The sequence below is a fragment of the Populus trichocarpa genome, chromosome 8, assembly GCF_000002775.5.
Source record: "Populus trichocarpa isolate Nisqually-1 chromosome 8, P.trichocarpa_v4.1, whole genome shotgun sequence".
Taxonomy (NCBI): Eukaryota; Viridiplantae; Streptophyta; class Magnoliopsida; order Malpighiales; family Salicaceae; genus Populus; species Populus trichocarpa.
The window spans coordinates 17,639,019-17,658,029 of NC_037292.2; the positions used below are offsets into that span (position 1 = coordinate 17,639,019).

The 19,011-nt window shown below is 32.8% G+C and overlaps 2 protein-coding genes across 2 annotated transcripts; both read left to right on the forward strand.

Moving 5' to 3' along the window:
* The first annotated feature begins 10,986 nt into the window (after positions 1–10,986).
* LOC127905680 (uncharacterized) lies at positions 10,987–12,310 on the forward strand. The gene is made up of 5 exons (XM_052455433.1): positions 10,987–11,185; positions 11,276–11,292; positions 11,371–11,470; positions 11,558–12,141; positions 12,281–12,310. The coding sequence occupies exons 1-5, from the start codon at positions 10,987–10,989 to the stop codon at positions 12,308–12,310; spliced, it is 930 nt and encodes a 309-aa protein (XP_052311393.1).
* A 2,362-nt stretch (positions 12,311–14,672) lies between these two features.
* LOC18101892 (uncharacterized) lies at positions 14,673–16,396 on the forward strand. Its single transcript, XM_006380173.3, has 4 exons — positions 14,673–15,032; positions 15,163–15,214; positions 15,308–15,375; positions 15,639–16,396. The coding sequence occupies exons 1-4, from the start codon at positions 14,883–14,885 to the stop codon at positions 16,200–16,202; spliced, it is 834 nt and encodes a 277-aa protein (XP_006380235.1). The 5' UTR covers positions 14,673–14,882; the 3' UTR covers positions 16,203–16,396.
* Positions 16,397–19,011: the final 2,615 nt, after the last annotated feature.

Genomic DNA, 19,011 nt, shown 5'->3' on the forward strand with positions numbered 1-19,011 from the left:
TTTATAAGCTTAGCTACATATGATGTTTTAAACTCTAATCTCCTTACATCTTTTTAGGTGTATAAAAGTCCTTCAAGGATGCACTATATTTTTATCAGGTAATGAATATTTATCTCTCATTCAATGCTATCAAGGTAATTACCTTATAGACCCTTCTTTTATGGGATATAATACACCATGAGAGCTTTGCGACAAAATGTTTACAATCTTCATTCTCCATTACATATATATATTTTTAGCATCTCTCTAAAATATTCTTGTATATTTTCTCTCTAAAAAGATACTTATTTAAGCATCGGAGAGTCCTCACCTCAACTAAAAAGAACCTTTTGCAGGTACTAGTCACGAACAATTTTGGCTTATCAAAGACCAAGTATAAGCTATCAACTACTTTGGCTAAGGAAAATGGAGGAGATTGTTAGAACTAATTGATTAACCGATTGTCTAACTCGGGAACCCTATTCCCTAGCTAGTTGGATTTTTGGGACATCATCAGTGACGCTGTCTATAGGAACTGATAAAAAAACTATCGGTTTCTACTTAAAATGTGTTTTTAGCATTTCTAGGCATTTCATGGCTCACAACCAATGTCCATTAGGGCTAGGAAGCGAGACAAATCAACTTGTTGCCGCGGATGCTTCTACCCAGCATGAGCTTCAGAAACTCACTAGTCAGGTGTAACTCCTCGCCTAGGCCGTGTTGACAACCCGAGGGCAAAATTCAACTCCATAAGGACTACTTTTCCATGAATATGAGTTTGGACAACTATGATGGCTTAGCCGACCCAAGGAAACATGTGCAAAATATGCGTTGTAGCTTGAAATTGATCATCCAAGACCATGACTCAATGTGCAAGATATTCCCTTCAACCTTCGGAGGATTTGCCCGTGCTTGGTATAACAACCTGGAACCAAATTCTATTGAAGGTGTAACATCCCATATCGAAAAAAGAGTGTACAAAGTTAGGGCATATTAAGGGAGTTGGTACCTAACCTTGTAGGACGCGTTTTGGGGCCTATGGGCTGCCAGGAACAAAACCGTGAGGCGTGGAAGCCGGGTTGGGTTGAGCCATAGTGGATAATATTATGCAAAGGGGAGTGGGTCGAGCCTTACAGTTGGTATTAGAGCGCGGTTGTGATTCAGTAGACTATTATAAGCATTGAAAGTATAATGAATCGCGTATCTTGAGATAGAATGAACTAGACTATATATATATATATATATATATATATATATATATATATATATATATATATATATATATATACCTGGTTACCGCAAGTGTGGTAATTAAGGAAGTGATACTGGGTTGTCAAGAAGGCGGTAACTAAGGAAATGAGCTACTACCTCGTGATTGTGGGATCGGTAGCAAATAATAAATATGGAACCATTGTTTGATAATATGTTAAATGATTGTAAAGGATTCATGACAAAATAAATTTGAAATATTAATAAAATGATAATGTAACAACGATGTTTGATGTCCTGACGAAATATGAATGGATGAGATGAAACCATATATGAATTAATATTAGAGTGAATATATGATTGTTTAGGCATAATCAAGTGTTGATGTAAGTGCTATCGATTCAAACTTCTGACATAGCGTATGGATAAAGGCAGGACTGTTTTGTGATTAATGTCTTAATAAATAATTATGTCAAGACGGTAACTTGACCCTGCATATTAGGCCCTTGCCCTAATTGATAACACTTTATCTTGACATGTAAAGGAATACTAGTTTGGTACATAACAAAATGGATAATATAAGTTTATTTTTGGCATCGTAGATATGAGGTAAAGACTTGGAAATTGGTTATGAAAAGCATTATTAAGTTACCTTATGAGAATCCACCTAAAAATAAAGAATGAATTAAGGATCATAAGCGTGGTTATCTTTGTAGACATAAAGGAGTAAATGGTTAAAACATGAACATGGGTGTAATACCTGTTGTTAAATGTTATGGGCTAACTGTAAGACACAAAATTACCATCATACAAGATAATAAATAAATAAATAATTTGGCAAGCTACCTATAAGAGTAGTTGAGGAGGTCACGAGTGTGCAATGTGCGTGCATGTGATTGTAGAAATACATAGTTAATAAGGAAACTAGAAAAGAGACGAATTTAGGGAATGAAGGGAACTAATACGCACTAACGATGAGACGTAAATGAACGTTGATTCAAGAGTTAATACTTAATATTACAAGTGTCCGTGCACAAAAGTTGAGTAATTATAGATACAGAGTGTTACTTGGTGGGATCTAAATAGGATTAGGATGTGAAAATATGATGGTATGAACAAGTAGTTAAGTATGAATTTATAGGAACCATGAGGATTCCTATATTGAAATACTAAACAGCTAAGATAAATCATAGTTGTTAAACTGTAAGGAGCGCAACATGAAATTGGAAAACAAAGACAATGACAAGAATTACATGTTAATTGTAATGGACTTGAATGATGGATCCTGAAAGTATTCAATACATTAGTTAGCCACAATACCAAATACTAACAAGTAAATAGATATTTAGTTGACAATATGACAAGCTAAAGTTACGAAATTGAGACTAGGTCATCTGAATGGTGGATGACTTGGGTGGTTGGCACAATACTTCACTAGTTGGGTAGACGATATTTAAGATAATTGACATGTTACTTATACTTTTGTTTGAGAAGGAGATGTCATTAACAGTGTTACTAACAAGAACAATCATTGGATAAGATAAATGTGACGTTTGAGGTGTAGTTATGTTATAAATTTGGGAAGTAATTATAGAAATACTACGTAACCATGAGAAATAAAGTGATGTGTAAAAGAAAAGGTGTGTTTAGTAGGAGCATAACATGCTTCAACAGTGGAAAAATAAGATGAAATGGTTTCCTCGAGATAAACACAAAAGTTGGGCTAATAGCTTATTGAATTTAATTGCCTATACTTTTATATAGAATACAAGACGCGTTTCTTCTATCCATGTTACAGAAAGGAGAAATGAAAAATAGAAATAAGTACCCAATGATATTCGCAAATATAAGTAGAAATCCTAAATTTCGAGGATGAAATTTCTTGAAGGAGGGAAGAATGTGAAACCCTAGAAAATTTATAATTTAAATATGCGAATGTATAACCTGCCATGTAAACGTAAGACTAAAAGTGATATATAATAGAGGGGATGACCTCCATAAAATGAATTTTTGTTTTAGAATTCATAAAGACAGAGGAACTGGTAACGTGTTTTGATGGATAAAATAATGAGTGAAATGACAAAATATTTCTAAGAAATAAGTGAGGTAATAAAGAATATATTATAATAAAGGATAATTCAATGAAAATGGCAGGACTGAAGGTGCAAGCATCAATTAAAAATCAATGACGTTACTTTGAAACGATAATAATACCCGATAAATAAATAAAGGTAGAAATTTTAAAATGAATATATTCCAAAATAATAAAATGACCTTAAATGTTTAGAAGGATAATTGATATTATTTTATGTGAAGATTGAACAAGAAAATTTGGATCGTTGATAAAAAGTTATGAACTGACCAATTTTACATTAGAAAGCAGAGCTCTCAATCCAATCGTCGGATCGGGATGAAATTTTGCATGAAGTCTATTAATATGTTTTCCTACCATGGTGAAAGATCTCATCCCAATGGGAGGTTGGTAAAGACTAGCGATTTAAGCAGAAACAAACCGAATAGTTTACATGAAAAATAAAATAAAATACATAAATACATAAATGAGGGACATAAATGTAATTGGGGGAAAATGTGCTTTTAAAACAGCAAAAGGCCACCAGTTCAAAAAAAGAAGGGTGAGATACAATAGAGAATTCGGCTAGAGAGGTGCAGAATTTGGAGGAACCAATAATGCTCCGGTGGCCATATCTCTGGAATCCACCGTTGGATCATGTTGATTTTTGGATATATTGTTCTTCTCACACTCCTCTACTAACTGACCGACGGAATTTGAAGGCACATAATCCGTTTGATGGAAATCATCATCGAAATTTTCCTGGAAAACAAAAGGAAATACACCTGCAAGGCAGTTTTGGTCGCCGACCGATTTCTCTCTATTCCATCGTTGGATCATGCCTATTTTTGGATATGTGGTGCACCTAGATGTTTCCCTCATTATGGACGGTGGAGACCGGAAACGCACTCTCTGGCAGGGTGTCGTTCATGTTGAACAGTAGCTCGTCCATTTTTAGGTTAGTTCGGTTTTATTCAGATCTATGGAGATCCAACCGTTGGATCATTCTGATTTTGAGATATATTGTACACAACGTAATGATATATATTCTGAACATTGGGTTGAAGCAAATAATCAGAGGTGGATGACATATTGCTTTTTTAATCTATTATTAGTCTTAGTAAAAATTATGAAGCTTGATTTAATTACATGTTTTGATGAAATTAGAATTGTGTGGGTGTAGGGTTTATGTAAGATGTAATGGTAAAATATGTTCTTATGATTAGTGTTGTTATAGATTAATTGTGTTGTAAAATGTGTTAGGGAAGTTTTGAAATTTGGATGAAGGGACATTGAGTTTGTTGATTTAATGGATATATGTTTTTAGGCATTAAAAAAAGGATTGGGTCTAGTGGTAATTGAAAGAAAACTTGAAGAAAATTGTATCCTCCATTTAATGCAAAGATTCGGCCTAGACATATAAATGAGAGGATGAGCTTAATTGTTTTAATTGCTATGAAATTTGAGTTGAATGAGGTTAGAATAGATATGAAATGAATGGGTAAAGGTTTATCTGGAATAATTAAAAAGGGAATCATCCCTCACCATGAATGAAAGCATTCGGCCAAATGAAGAAGAAATAAGGAGATAAGACTTTGATTCATTTTCTATGTAAATTAGGTATGTATGCATTTATGTGTATAAAGAAAATTAGGTAGAGTGTCAATTAGAAGAATTTTAAAAGGATCCAAATTCTCATCATAATATGGAATTCAATCAAAAATAGAAATCTTGAACTTGAGATTATTCGACCTAATGTTATGGGGATTGTTTATGGGATTGTGGTTTGCTGAATGCCAAATGAATTGTGTTATGTTTGAAATAATATATTAATGTGAGGAAAATTTTATTTTTTGTGGAATTTTAAGGTTGTTCAAATGGATAATAAAAGGGGAGAAAAAGGTTAAATTAAGGCGTATGGAATTATGATGAAAAATATGTTGTTAAATTTACTTAAGATGAAGTAAAGTGGACTTATGAAAAAGATTTGAAAAACTCATCATGAAAATAAATAAATAAAAAATAAGGTTATTCGGCCAAGAATTGGTTTGATAAGGAAAATGAATTAGTTTCAATGGTATGAATAAATGTAAGGATGTGAAGTTACTAAGTCTGTACATGATGGGTTGAGTAGACAAAAAAAATAAAAATTGTTAGGCCATGTTTAAAGATATTCAGCCTGGAAAAACAAGTCATGAAAGGAAAGGAAATAAATGAATAAATATACAAATGCACGTGTCATGCGATTTTAAATTTAAATGAATTTTAGAATGGAATTTCCAATTATGGTGGAGCCACATTTGATATGTATCTTTAATGATACATGAGAGATTACAGGATCTGTTCAGTAGCATGAGACTTTTGTGCGAGTTCAAGCATTAGGTAGATGTCTTACACCTCAAACTTTTGTTTTTTTTACAGTACTTTTTAGAGTTAAATAAATGGCATTTTCTATAAATGTACTTGTGCTTGTGTAATTGTAAATGTTTATGTCGAAAAAAATATAGTAGACTAGTTGGTTTGAATAGAGTTAGTGGCACTACTGTACTGACTGCCGAGTTAGATATGTAATAACAAAAATGAAGTGTACTGATTTTAGGGTGATAAATTAATGGTATATTATGATTAAATTATTGATGCTCGATTTATATATGTATACTGATGATGTGTATGTGTTTAAATAATTTATATGAAGGAAGTAGGTGTTCGACACCTTGTAGTAATTAATTAGTTTATATTTTTTTTATTGTAGAAGAAATTTTATAGATTGTAAATTCTAGTGCTGATTACTAGAAATAATGCCCTGGTGAATGGGCAAGCCTTGAAGATTATTTCCTAGTTACTGGAAATAATGCCCTGTTGAAGAAAATTAATTTACGAATTAATGGGATAATCACTTGATGTAAAATAGATTAATTGTAAAACTTTGAAGTTAAATATGCTGGTTTGCGGGAGACACTCTTGATATTTTTATTTTAGTAGATTTATCTCTATGCCTAGAAGAGAATTTATGAAATTAAAATTTTTAAAAGAAAATAAGACAATTTATTCGATGATATGAAAGTCAGTTTAATGTATATGAATAGTTAATCCTTAATCAATTACTTATTGAAATGTGTAATTTTTTTTTTAATCATGTTTAATGTGATTATGTTTTTAGGTACATCGCACCCTCGATCTGGAAAGTAGATGCTTGGATAAATAATTTTTTATGTGATTAATATATTGGAAGAACTAATATTTTGTTGTAATATACTTTCATATCTACAAATTGTAATGTTTAACTTATTATCTTGTGTATGATGTAATTTATAATGTTATTATTATTAAATTGAATTATGGTTGGTTGTATATATATTTTGAACACAAATACTAAAAAAAAAAAAAAAAGACGATGCATGTTATGAATTTTTTTAGCTTTTATCATAGTTTCTTTAGAAAATAGAATTAAGATATTGAAATATGCTTGAGTTTTGGAAGTCCAAATGATGAGATGAATATTGTGATTGATGTAACAGGTTGAGAAATGATTGAGTTGATAACTTGGTATCTAAAGAATACAAAGGAAACTCTGCTGAAATTTCAGGAAAATAATATATATATATATATATATATATATATATATATTTTTTTTTTTTTGAGCTTACAAGTTTAGATTATTACACTGCCGAAATTTTGGTAGAAATTTGGTGGAACCGGTATATAAAAAAAAATTACCTGAAAATTTCTAATGTATCGTGAAAAAGGAAGTTGGAAATCGGGGTTGTTACAGTTAGTATCAAAGTCGAGGACAACTCGTTCTTAAGGTAGGGGGATTGTAACATCTCACATTGAAAAAAGAGTGTCCAGAGCCAGGACATATTAAGGCAGTTAGTACCTAACCTTGTAGGACGCGTTTTGGAGCCTATGGGCTGTCAGGAACAAAACCGTGAGGCATGGAAGCCGGGTTGGACTGAGCCATAACGGACAATATATTGCAAGGGGAAGTGGGTCGGGCCTTACAGAAGGTTTCAATGATCTTTGTGAAAAGTTTGTGGCATGCTTTAGCACAAGTATACAACCAAGAGAACCTCTACAGAGCTTTTTGGTGTAGCCCAACAAGAGGGCGAGTCTACGCGAACATACTTGAGGAGATTCAATGTGGAGATGCTCAAGGTGGAAGAATTGATTGAGTCAGTAGCCTTAATAAGAGGAGTAAGGGAAATGCCATATGTAGAAAGCTTTATGTTTTCAACAAATAGAAGCTTGTCCAAAGTAAACCAATTCATGAAAAATCATATACGAGTTGAAGAGGTCAGTTTACTTTAACATGGACCTCGTTATTTGTACAAGGACAACCAACGCCAATGATTTTCTAAGAGAAGTAATCAGGGTACCCAGAGAGTCTCTCCCATACTTATCACTCAGATCATCTCAAGATGTATAATCCTTGATAAGAATGTAAGTTCTTAAATATGAATGACTTATTCAAAATGACTTTTTATTTTCTTCAGGTGGTTCCTTAAGACGATAGCCTCACCAATCTCCAGGGGATGGATGTGATCTTCCAAGTGCTATGCACCACTCTCCAAGGGATATGTGTGATCTCCCCATTGCTATACGTACCAATCTCTAGAGGATGAATGTGATCTCCCTAGTGTTATACGCACCAATATCTAGGGGATATGAATGTGATCTCCTCAATGCTAGATGCACCACTCTCCAAGGGATAGATGTGATCTCCCCAGTGCTATAGGCACCAATCTCTAAGGAATAAATGTGATCTCTCTAGTGCTATACACACCATTCTTCAAGGGATTAATGTGATCTCTCCAGTACTATACGCACCAATATCCAAGGGATAGTTGTTATCTCCCTACTACTATATGCTCCAATCTCCAAAGGATAAATATGATCTCTCCAGTGCTATATACACTACTTGCCAAGAGAGAAATAATCTTCCTAAGGGAAGCAACCCCAACATGGTGTTGTACCATGAAACAATCAAGAATTATCCCTGAAAGAAAGAGAACATTAAGGAGAGCCAACAACTATGGAGTGCGGAAATATATGGTATTATTATCCAATGTCTGCCAGGTAAGTAAACACCTCCCGCCTTTTTATCTCAAAAGGATGACTACATGTTTTTTAGCCAAGTTGTCATCTTAACCTCTCTTAAGTCCTTACATGCAAAATCACATGTTAAAAGCTTGGGGGCAACTAATGAGTCAATTTTATGAAGTTTTTTTTGTGGTTCTTTAAATCGCATAGGTTTGGCGTACATGTCAAACCCAAGACACTTGGACTTGGTAGTGCGCCAAGTCCAAGATAGCGTGGATTTGGCACGCATGTCAGACCTAATATGCTTGGACTTGATAGTCAACCAAGTCCAAGGCGTTTGGGCTTGACAATGTGTCAAGATCAAGATAACATGGGTCTGGCATACATGTCAAATCTAAGACGCTTGGACTTGGCAACCAACCAAGTCCAAGATAATGACCATTCTCCATTGGCATGTGCAGGGGAATGATTGTCCTCCCTTGACATGTCCAGCGAAGTGACCAACCTTCTTTGGGTCTAACATTAGGGAATAACTTAGTCTCTATAAGCTTAGCTACACTTGACGTCTTAAACTCTAATATCCTTACACCTTTTTAAGTGTATAAAAGTCCTTTAAGGACCTACTATATTTTTATCAAGTAAGTGATATTTATCCCTCATTCAATGCTATCAGGGTAATTACCCTGCAAGCCCTTTTTTATTGACTATAAATACACCATGAGAGCTTCATGACAAAAAGTTCATAATCTTCATTCTCTATTTCACACACACACACACACACACACATATATTTAGAGCATCTATCTCTGGAATATTCTTGTATATTCTCTCTCTAAAAAGATACTTATTTAAGCATAAGAGAGTCCATACCTCCTCCAAAAGGGACCTTTTGCAGGTACTAGCCATGAGCAGTTTTGGTCTATCAAGAATCAAGTATAAGCTATTAACTACTTTGGCTAAGGAGAATAGAGGAGATTGTTAGGACCAGAGGCGGAGTGAAGGGGGGGCAAGCAGGGGCCCGGGCCCCTGCAAGATTTTTTTTGCCCCTGCAAGATTTTTTTTTAATTTTGTAATTAAATGTAAAGTGTTGCAATAGGCTACAAAGTGATCAAAAAAGTGCCTACGTGGATTGAGGAATGAAAGCTTGAAGACATAGAGAATCCGGCTTTTCCAAAGAATTACAAGTAATAGGCTACAAAGTGCCTACGTGGAAAGAAAAAAAAAATAAAGTGATCAATGTCTTTCTTGGTCTTTTCTCTGCCTATAGGCTTTAAAGTGCAACCCTAATATAAATACTTGTAAGTTGCAACGCAGCCGGTCAAAACAAAAACAGGAATAAAGATGCAGATCACAAATATAATTTTTGTGCGAAAAGATTGAAGCAGAGTTGTTTAATTTATCTTCCCGTAAACAAAACAAGGTAATTTAATATCAATAACTCAAATTTAAAATATATTTTTATTTTTTTGAGATATTTATTAAGAATTTGATGAGATTATTTTATAATTTTATAATTTTTGCTTTTTTTTTCAAATTTGCTAGTTCTAACAATTGTTTTTTGAATTCTTGTTATAGTGATTTTTTTTCTAATTGATTAGATATATTTTATTGGTTTGTTTTGATTATGCATGTATTTTTTTTATGTTTTGTTTTTAGCAGAGCCACCAAAATTATCAATTTTTTTCTCACGATACATATTTTGATTTTAGGTTGAACCATGATCAAAATAAGAAGAATTGATTCTCTTTTTGAAAAAGAAAAGAAAAAATATTGATAACTCACAGCCTAGTGAACCAACTCCAAGTAATGTTGAAGTTATGGTTGAGCAGCCTCAATGTGCTTCAGTTTACAAAGAACCTGCACTGATTAGTGAGCAGCCTCTTACTAGAATCGACATTGCTCATTTAATTAGAGATCCAAGCAATCGTCATCAAATTTAGGAATATCCGGTTAATCAACAAGATGAAATTCGAAGGGCATACATTAATTTGGGGCCATATCAACCTTTGATGTCTGAATATTCGCTGACTGGTAAAAAACATCCTCGTCGATTTCAGTCTCATTGGTTCAAAAGTTATCGGCTTGAATATTCAGAGAAAAATACTGCATTTGGTTTCCCTTGCTATTTATTTCCAAGTAAACCATCTGGAAAGCCAGGATCAGACATATTTACTGTTAAAGGATTTAATTGCTGGAAGAAAGTTAATGATGGAGAACGGTGTGCTTTTTTGACTCATATGGGAAAAGGTCTAAATTCAGCTCATAGATTTGCTACCAGGTGCTTGGAAAATTTGAAAAACCAGTCATGTCATATTGAGAAGGTAGTTAAGAGGCAAACTACTCAAGAAATTCAGAATAATCGATTACATATTAAAGCTTCAATAGATATTGTTCGTTGGCTCACATTTCAAGCATGTGCTTTTAGAGGGCATGATGAACGTCCAGAATTAAAAAACCGAGGTAATTTTCTTGAAATGATGGAACTTTTAGCATCATACAATGAATAAGTAGGTGCTCTTGTTTTGGGTAATGCTCCACAAAATGCTAAATACACCTCACATCAAATTCAAAAAGAAATTTTGCATGTCTTTGCTAGAAATGTTCAGTCTTCAATTCGTCATGAGATTGGTGATGCAAGATTTTGTTTAATTGTTGATGAAGCTTGAGATGAATCTAGAAGAGAGCAAATGGCCCTTGTTATTGGGTTTGTTGATAGAAGTGGATTTATACGAGAACGATTTTTGGATATAGTTCATGTCAAAGATACAACTGCTGCAACTCTTAAGGAAGAGATTTCCTGTGTTTTATCTCATCACAATCTTGATGTTCAAAATATTAGGGGTCAAGGGTATGATGGTGCCAGTAATATGCGTGGAGAGTGGAATGGTTTGCAAGCTTTATTCATTAATGATTGTCCTTATGCATATTATGTACATTGTTTAGCTCATCAATTACAATTGGCTCTTATTGCTGCAGCTAGAGAAATATCTGATGTTCACACTTTCTTTTAGAATTTGATTTTTATTATTAACATTATTAGTGCTTCTTGTAAGCGTAATGATGAATTACAGGCTTTCCAAGCAGCTACAATTGAACATTTAGTTGATATTGGTGAGATTGAAACGGGTAAAGGAGTTAATCAAGTAGGTGGTTTGCAACGACCTGGAGATAGTAGATGGAGTTCGCACTTCAAATCAATTTGCAGTTTGATAAAAATGTATGGGGCAACTTGCTTGGTTCTTGAAAACATTGCTTTAGATGGATCTACTTATTCTCAACGTGGTGATGCGGCTTTTTCATTTAAGTTGCTAATGTCATTTGATTTTGCATTCATCTTACATATAATGAAGGATGTTATGGGAATTACTGATATGCTTTGCCAAGCCCTGCAACAAAAATCTCAAGACATTTTAAATGCTATGCATTTGGTGACTACCACTAAGACTTTAATTCAGAAGTTAAGAGATGATGGTTGGAAAACTCTTTTAGAAGAAGTGACATCATTTTGTAAGCATCAAGACATTGAAGTTCCTGATATGGATGCTTGTTTTTCTAGTGTAGGAAGATCTCGCCGTAAACAAAAATCAGTAACAGTTGAACATCACTACCGAGTTGATATATTTACAGCTATCATTGATCAACAATTGCAAGAGCTAAATAATAGATTCAATGAGCAGGCGATCGAGCTTCTTAAGTTGAGCACAACTTTAGATCCTAGAAATAGCTATAAATTATTCAATGTTAAAGATATATGCTTACTTGTTGACAAGTTCTATCCTCAAGATTTTTCTAACCAAGAAAAAATTCATTTGAGACTTCAGTTGCAGCATTATGAGCTTGATGTACCCAATCATCCAAAGTTAAAGAGCATGTCATCGATTGCTGATTTATGTCAAGGATTGGTTGAAACAGAAAAATCAACAATTTATCCACTAATTGACAGGTTGATTCGGCTTATTTTGACTCTTCCTGTTTCGACAGCAACTACTGAACGAACTTTCTCAGCGATGAAGATTGTTAAAACAAGACTTCGTAATCGGATGGAGGATGATTTTCTTGCAAATTATTTGATTGTCTATATAGAAAAAGAAATTGCTGGAAGATTCACAATTGATATGATAATAGATGATTTATATTCTATGAAAGAACGACGAGCACAATTAAAATAAAGATGTAAGAATCATTCTTTCTTATTTTTTACTTTATTTCAAAGTTTATCAAACATAAATAATGTTTCGCTTTAACTAATGTTTCTTATATACTTTGTATGTTTATATTTGATAGGTATAAAGACCAACATCATTAAAGTGATGGATACATCATGAAGATGAAATTAACTTCATTGCTTTGACTCAATTTGGTATTACTCCAAACCTTTTTACCTTATACAAAGGTTATTATATGTTTGTAATAAGTTATTTGAATAAAACTAAATCATGCAGGTTTTTTTTACGACTCATGTACAATAAATTAAAACAAATATTATATTTTATTATATTATTTTTGGTCACTCCTAACAAATAATCCTAACTCCACCCCTGGTTAGGACCAATTAATTAACTGATTATCCAACCTGGAAACTCTATTCCCTGACTAGTTGGATTTTTACGACATCATCAACACTTTCACAGTTTGATATCATAATTATGGAGTTTTTTTTTTAAATGCATTAGGATGTGATAATTCTTTTTAGGTTTTGTGATGTTTTTCATATCAAGATGTAACAAGTCATAAAAAATAGAAAACAAAATATCGGTCTAATAATTTTTCAAATAAAAATTATTTTTATTTGCACTGCGGCTCAAAAATTAGCTTAAGTTGTGTTTTAAACTAGTTTTGTCATGGGTTAATCAACATTAATTTTTTTTTAAAACCACTGGAATAATATTAATTTGGATAAAAAATAATAAATCTAAATTACCTAGGCAAGTGAGAACTTTGGTTGTTTCTAATAACCATGCTTTTATACATGCATTATCAAGCACACATTTGAAATTTATCTACAGGGCATCAGCTGCATTTTTCTTTCAGAAAATCAACTGCTTAAATTGCTGGAACCACTCAAAGCTTAAGGTCCAAAAGATGAAAAATAGAAGACAGTAGGGGGGCCTATCGACCTGCTTTCACCTACTCTAGGTTAACTTTATATGCCGAGGTCTCAACAAAGGCACATGGTAATTTCTCCTATAAAAAAAAAAAAGCATTTTTAATTTATTTAACATTGAATAATGCCTCAACTCGATGCCTATTAAAAACAACTAAATGAGATTAGTTTTCACCGTGGAGGTACTCAGGGGCGGAGCCAGGAAGGGACTGACAGGAGCCTCGGCTCCTACAAGGAATTTTTTTTCTAATCCCTTCTTTAATGATATTTATAATTTTAGTTTAAGTAGTAAAATAATTAAAATCTTGGCTCCTTTTAATTTTATTTTTTACTTCTGTCACTCACTGGAGGTACTTACATTTTATATTTTACCATATGAATTCATAAAATGGAACAATCTTGTTCTCCACAATGTAATGAATAAAATATTTTTAAAAATATAATTTGATTAACTTTTAACAAGGTAATTTTTGAATTTCTCTATTTACAACTACAATAAAATAGCTAAATTATTTTTAAAAGTTAAAAAATTATAACGTGTGTCAATGGATTTTTAGGTTTTTTTTTTTTTTTTTTTTTGCTATTATCAAGTGAGGGTAAAAATTATAAAGAGTATAAGATTTTGAGAATCCAAATTATTTTTGTTTCTTGATAAGGAGAATACCATATTATTATTTTTAGATAACTCCAAGCATTTACTATGTGAATCTGTATTCTCTTTATAAATTTATTTTATTTAAAAATTTATTAAATAATATTTATTTTATTTTTTCCCCTTATCTGCCTTGTTCCACTTTTCTTCGAGTATATATAAAGAAGTGTTTTTCAATGCATTTATTTTCAATGCATGCATAGTGCAGGAAAACACTGGGGTTTTCTTGAAGTGAAATAGGAATTGTTTTTTAATTTTTTTTATTTAAAAATTTATTAAAATAATATTTATTTTATTTTTTAAAAAAAAAATTTAATATCAAAAGTTCAAAAAAATATATACTACTATTCTCCGTAAGAATGAGGATTATTTTATATATTATATTAGCATGATGGACCAAATTAATCAATATGGCCGCGAAGCTATGAAAATTGAATCATTAGATTTGAAATTGAAGCATAAATTAACCCTAGCTAGTGATAGTGATTAGGAGGGGATATTGGAGCCAAATTTCTTGACTCCAATTATTAATTAATTAATTAACCTTGTCAAACATTAACAACCAAGTGGCACCATTAACGTTAACCTCTCCATCTCCATCTCCTCTTCCCTTCCCACCAACTGATCTACTTTCAAAAATCTCCCCCGAAAACTTTGCTCTTTTTTCTTAACCGCTCCACCTTTGCAGCCACCCCCTCTCCTTAAACACCAGCAAAACGTACACCAACATTGATACAATACACATTTAGTAACAACACATGTATATGTTCTCCTTCAATTGGTCTTGATTTGTGATCAGTTCCGTTCCTTTTTCTGCTCTCTCTAAAATGGGACTGGAATCGGAAACCAAGAAATCCCAGTTAGTGCTGGAGATTTGCTCTTTATCAACCCTATCGGTTGCCTGTGTTCACAGGCATCGTAGCAGCAGCTATGGTCCTGTAGAATCACATTTTATTGACTGGTATCGGATTCTTGGAGTACGTGTGTTAATCTTTCTTGATCTTGATTAGTTTTTCAAGGTTCCTCCATGTTTTCTTACGGTGTTTTTAACTTATCTGGATTTTTTTAAAAAGAAATTTGTTAAGGTGTTCTTCGGATTGTTCTCAGGTAGAAGAAGATGCAGACATAGAAGTTATAAAGAAGAGGTATCGTAAACTTGGTACGTACCTTTTGTTGACGTTGTTTTTTGGCAATATAGATTTGCTTTCCTTCCTTCTTTTTGTTGTGAGGATTGTTTAATTTCTTGCGGCAGCTTTGCAACTTCACCCAGACAAGAACAAGCATCCAAGAGCTGAGCTTGCCTTCAAGCTTGTCTTCGAGGTTAGATATGCTATTCTCTTTTTATATGTGGATAATTAATAGATGTAGGTAGAGTTTGGATAGTTGCATGGACTCCCTGGACAACATGTCTTGGGTCGACCCACCAAGCCGATAATGGTTTTAAAACAACGTTTTTTTCCATCTTAATATCTTATGATAGTTCTCTCCTTTTGAAAAAGGTCATTTATTTGCGACATTGTACGATGTTGTGTGTGTGAGTTTCTTTAAGCATCCTCAGAAAAAGGATACACAATCTCTCGCAGGCCTACTCGTATCTCACAGACAATATAAAGAGAGGAGCCTTCAACTTGGAGAGAAGCAAGAACTTCTGCATAAAGTGCAACAGAATTCCATATACACTTGGCAACAATTTGAGCAAATCACATGCACCGAAAGTAGCCGAGGAATCGAATGCTGCAAATCGCTCAAAATGGCTTCGGAATCGCGTGAGAGAAATGAAACAAAGATTTAAAGAGGAAATCAAAGTGATGGAGAACTGTTTGAAGGCTAATAGCGCATCAAGGAAAGAAGCACCACTTTTCAAACCGTCAGACAATTGCCATTTCCATAGCAACACTCGTTCTGTGACACCAAAGGAGTCCCCAGTTTTTGATCCATCAGACTATCTACTCAAAGGCTATCCTCACATCAGGACTCGGATTTACAGGAAACCTGAGAACTCTTGGGACTTGCAGAGAGAAGATACATTGAACAATTACGGTGGCCAAGGAACAGTCAAAGGAAGGTCATATCATGACTTCCCAGTCTTTGAGAAAAGATCAGGGAGAGGAACACTCAAGGAATCTGCTGCTTGTGTATATTCATAATAATCCTGATCAATTGCATTCATCCATAGAGTTAGAATTAGAGTAGCATAATCTTACATTGGCGAATTCTTTTTTTCCCCTGTTGCTTCTGCTTCTGCTTCAGCTTTTGCTTGTCAAGTGTCATGGCTAGCTAGCTAGCTAGCCATGATACGATCGTTTTGAGACATTGATTCGACATTTGCATTTCGGTTTAATTTTTCCATCGTGTTGCGAATGGACAAATTTCGTTATTGGAATGAGAAATTTTCGAAGCATACATCGAAAAAAGATAGAACTAGGGACTCTCAACTTTTAAGCATAAATCGAAAAAATAGTTTACTTAACCTAACCTCAAAAACATATTTTCCTCTTTCGCTTCGACAGCAACCGCCCCCTTCCCTCTCCCTCGTTCTCCCATGTTGATTAAACTTCCAGACTCTCTACCATTTCTTCAATACTTTCTCTATAATCCCACAAAGTTTCTCTCTGTTTCTTCTCTCTTGTAATTTTTATTAACACTACTATGCTCCGCTTCACTTCAAGCCCTCGCTTCTAAAGCTCGGTACTTTCCTCTTTCTCCTTCATTATTTACACATGGGTTATCATTATTTTCTTTGCTTTCCATTTGTTTGCTGAGAAAATGCACAAATAAATAAATAAAAATATGGAAGATCGGAACTTGATGGATATTCTTGATCATAACAATAGTGGTTTACCACCTAAGTCGAGCTAAAACTAATCCATCAAGAACTTTGTTTCAAATTGGATTTTATTTTCATTTACATCGTAAACAACCTAATAAAGATTCGATCTTGTGATTTCTCTTGCTTCAAAATGATGGGTTTTGCCTTTTGTGGGTTTTATAGGATTGCTACGAGCAGCAACAATCAGGTGAGTGCTGCTACTTTTATCGGTCTGGTGTGTTGTTTTTACATCATATTCGATCTGATACTGGTTGTGCTGCTGCAATTCTATGACTTTCTCTCTAAAAAGCAATTCTTTTGCATGTTTTTATCAGATTGGAAGTAGGATGAGCTGGAGCAGAAACTATGCTTCCAAAGACATAAGAATCGGTGTGGAGGCTCGTGCTGGGATGCTCAAGAGTGTTAAAGAGCTTCTTGATGGTATCAAAGTCACCATGGACCTGGTTCCCGGTTTAATATAAAAAAACCGTTCGGTTTGGTCCTGGTCATAATCTTAAGAAATATTATCTCTTGGATCGATTGGATTTGGGGCTTTCGGTTTAGTCAGGTCATAATCTTAAGAAATAATGTCTCTCAGTTCAATTGGATTTTTGGATACAAACCGAATTGAATCAGACTGCGAACACCTCCACTAAGAATTTATGTAATAGCAAAACCAATCTACCTGAATTAAAAAAAAAAAAACAAGAACTAATTAGAAAAATAATTAAAATTTAAAAAACACTAAAAATAATAATAAAAATTCAAAAATAATGTTTTCTAAATTTGGTGCTGACTTTATCATGGAAAATTTTTAAATTCCACAAAAAAAAAAACTATTTTATAAGTGTCAGATTTTTTATTACCAACTATCAATTTTGTAAATTCTAGAGAAAAAATATTAAAGTAAATGCATGATAATCTTTTATTTAAACATATTAAATTTTAAAACATCATCACATTTGTGAAAAATCTATTTATATATTACATGAAATGTAATTTAATTAAACACATTACATCATAACAAAAAAGAAGAATAAAATAAGATAAAGCTCCATTCTCTAATTGAGAGAATTTATTAAACCATTTATTAAAATTAAAAAACAAATAAGTTTATTGTAATACATTAAGGCCAAGTAAATAACTTTACTTTTTTTCTTGTCTTTTGTTTTTCATTTTTTTCTTAACAAGCTTCATTTTAAAAAACATAAAAATATTAGAAAGTTAAAATTTTAATTTTTATTAGCTGAAACACTTTTTAAATACTTAAATAGTAACACATTGCTTAAATATATTTTTTAAAATAATAAGAAGATATCGACACAATAGATTGATTTGAATTAACTATGATTGCTCTGCAAAACTCGCAACATGGATATAAGATAAATAAAATCATGAAATCTTCACTGAAACAAAATAAGAAGCTCAATTACAACAAACCAAATATTAAAAGTAGAAGGTGAAAAAAAAACATGAGTAAACTTATATTAGTAGTTGACGCAATATCTTGGGATAGATAAATCTTTTAAACTAAAAGAAAAAAAAGTTAAGACAATGCTAAAATTTTTAAATAAATAAAAAAAATTCAAAATCTTGATTAACCATACTTATTAAACTCAATTCAATGATCAAGATCTTGAATTTCTTGATCCATTGTTTCATACCCAGGATGTGAAGGGTAGAAAAGCTCCTCATTGAAAAGTGCTTGGTCCCATGAGTTTGGCTCTCTAGAGTCTAGACAAACGACCAGCAACATGATAAAGATGATGATCAAATGGGTTCCGCAAGTAAAATATATTATTATTATTATATCAATATCTGACAGAAGAACACTGTATCCCAGCTGCAAAAAATCCCTCAAAATACGGAATCAATATCGCTATCATTTGAGTTGCAGAAATCTACAATATGGTGGTCATCTAATGCTGCGACAAGGTGATTGTGTGCGTATAAATAACCCTAATTTAATAGCATGAAAAACCACGAAAAGTAGAGAATTTTTTTTAAAATAAGGTTAATTTTGAAAAATTACAACCTATAAAATCCCAAACTTGAGCTAAATTGAAAAACTAAATAATGATAAAATTAAAAAAAACTTTCCAATTTGAAATAACTTTTTGAAATAAAATAGAGACTAAATATGAAAG

What these genes read in the sequence shown, in the direction of transcription:
- LOC127905680 (XM_052455433.1), top strand. Translation starts at nt 10,987, where the DNA reads ATGGCCCTTGTTATTGGGTTTGTTGATAGAAGTGGATTTATACGAGAA. An exon ending in TTTGCAACGACCTGGAGATA is followed by an intron (nt 11,471 to 11,557) that starts GTAGATGGAGTT and finishes ACATTGCTTTAG; the next exon opens with ATGGATCTACTTATTCTCAA. An exon ending in TGCAGCATTATGAGCTTGAT is followed by an intron (nt 12,142 to 12,280) that starts GTACCCAATCAT and finishes CTGTTTCGACAG; the next exon opens with CAACTACTGAACGAACTTTC.
- LOC18101892 (XM_006380173.3), top strand. Translation starts at nt 14,883, where the DNA reads ATGGGACTGGAATCGGAAACCAAGAAATCCCAGTTAGTGCTGGAGATT. An exon ending in GAAGAGGTATCGTAAACTTG is followed by an intron (nt 15,215 to 15,307) that starts GTACGTACCTTT and finishes TTCTTGCGGCAG; the next exon opens with CTTTGCAACTTCACCCAGAC. An exon ending in CCTTCAAGCTTGTCTTCGAG is followed by an intron (nt 15,376 to 15,638) that starts GTTAGATATGCT and finishes AATCTCTCGCAG; the next exon opens with GCCTACTCGTATCTCACAGA.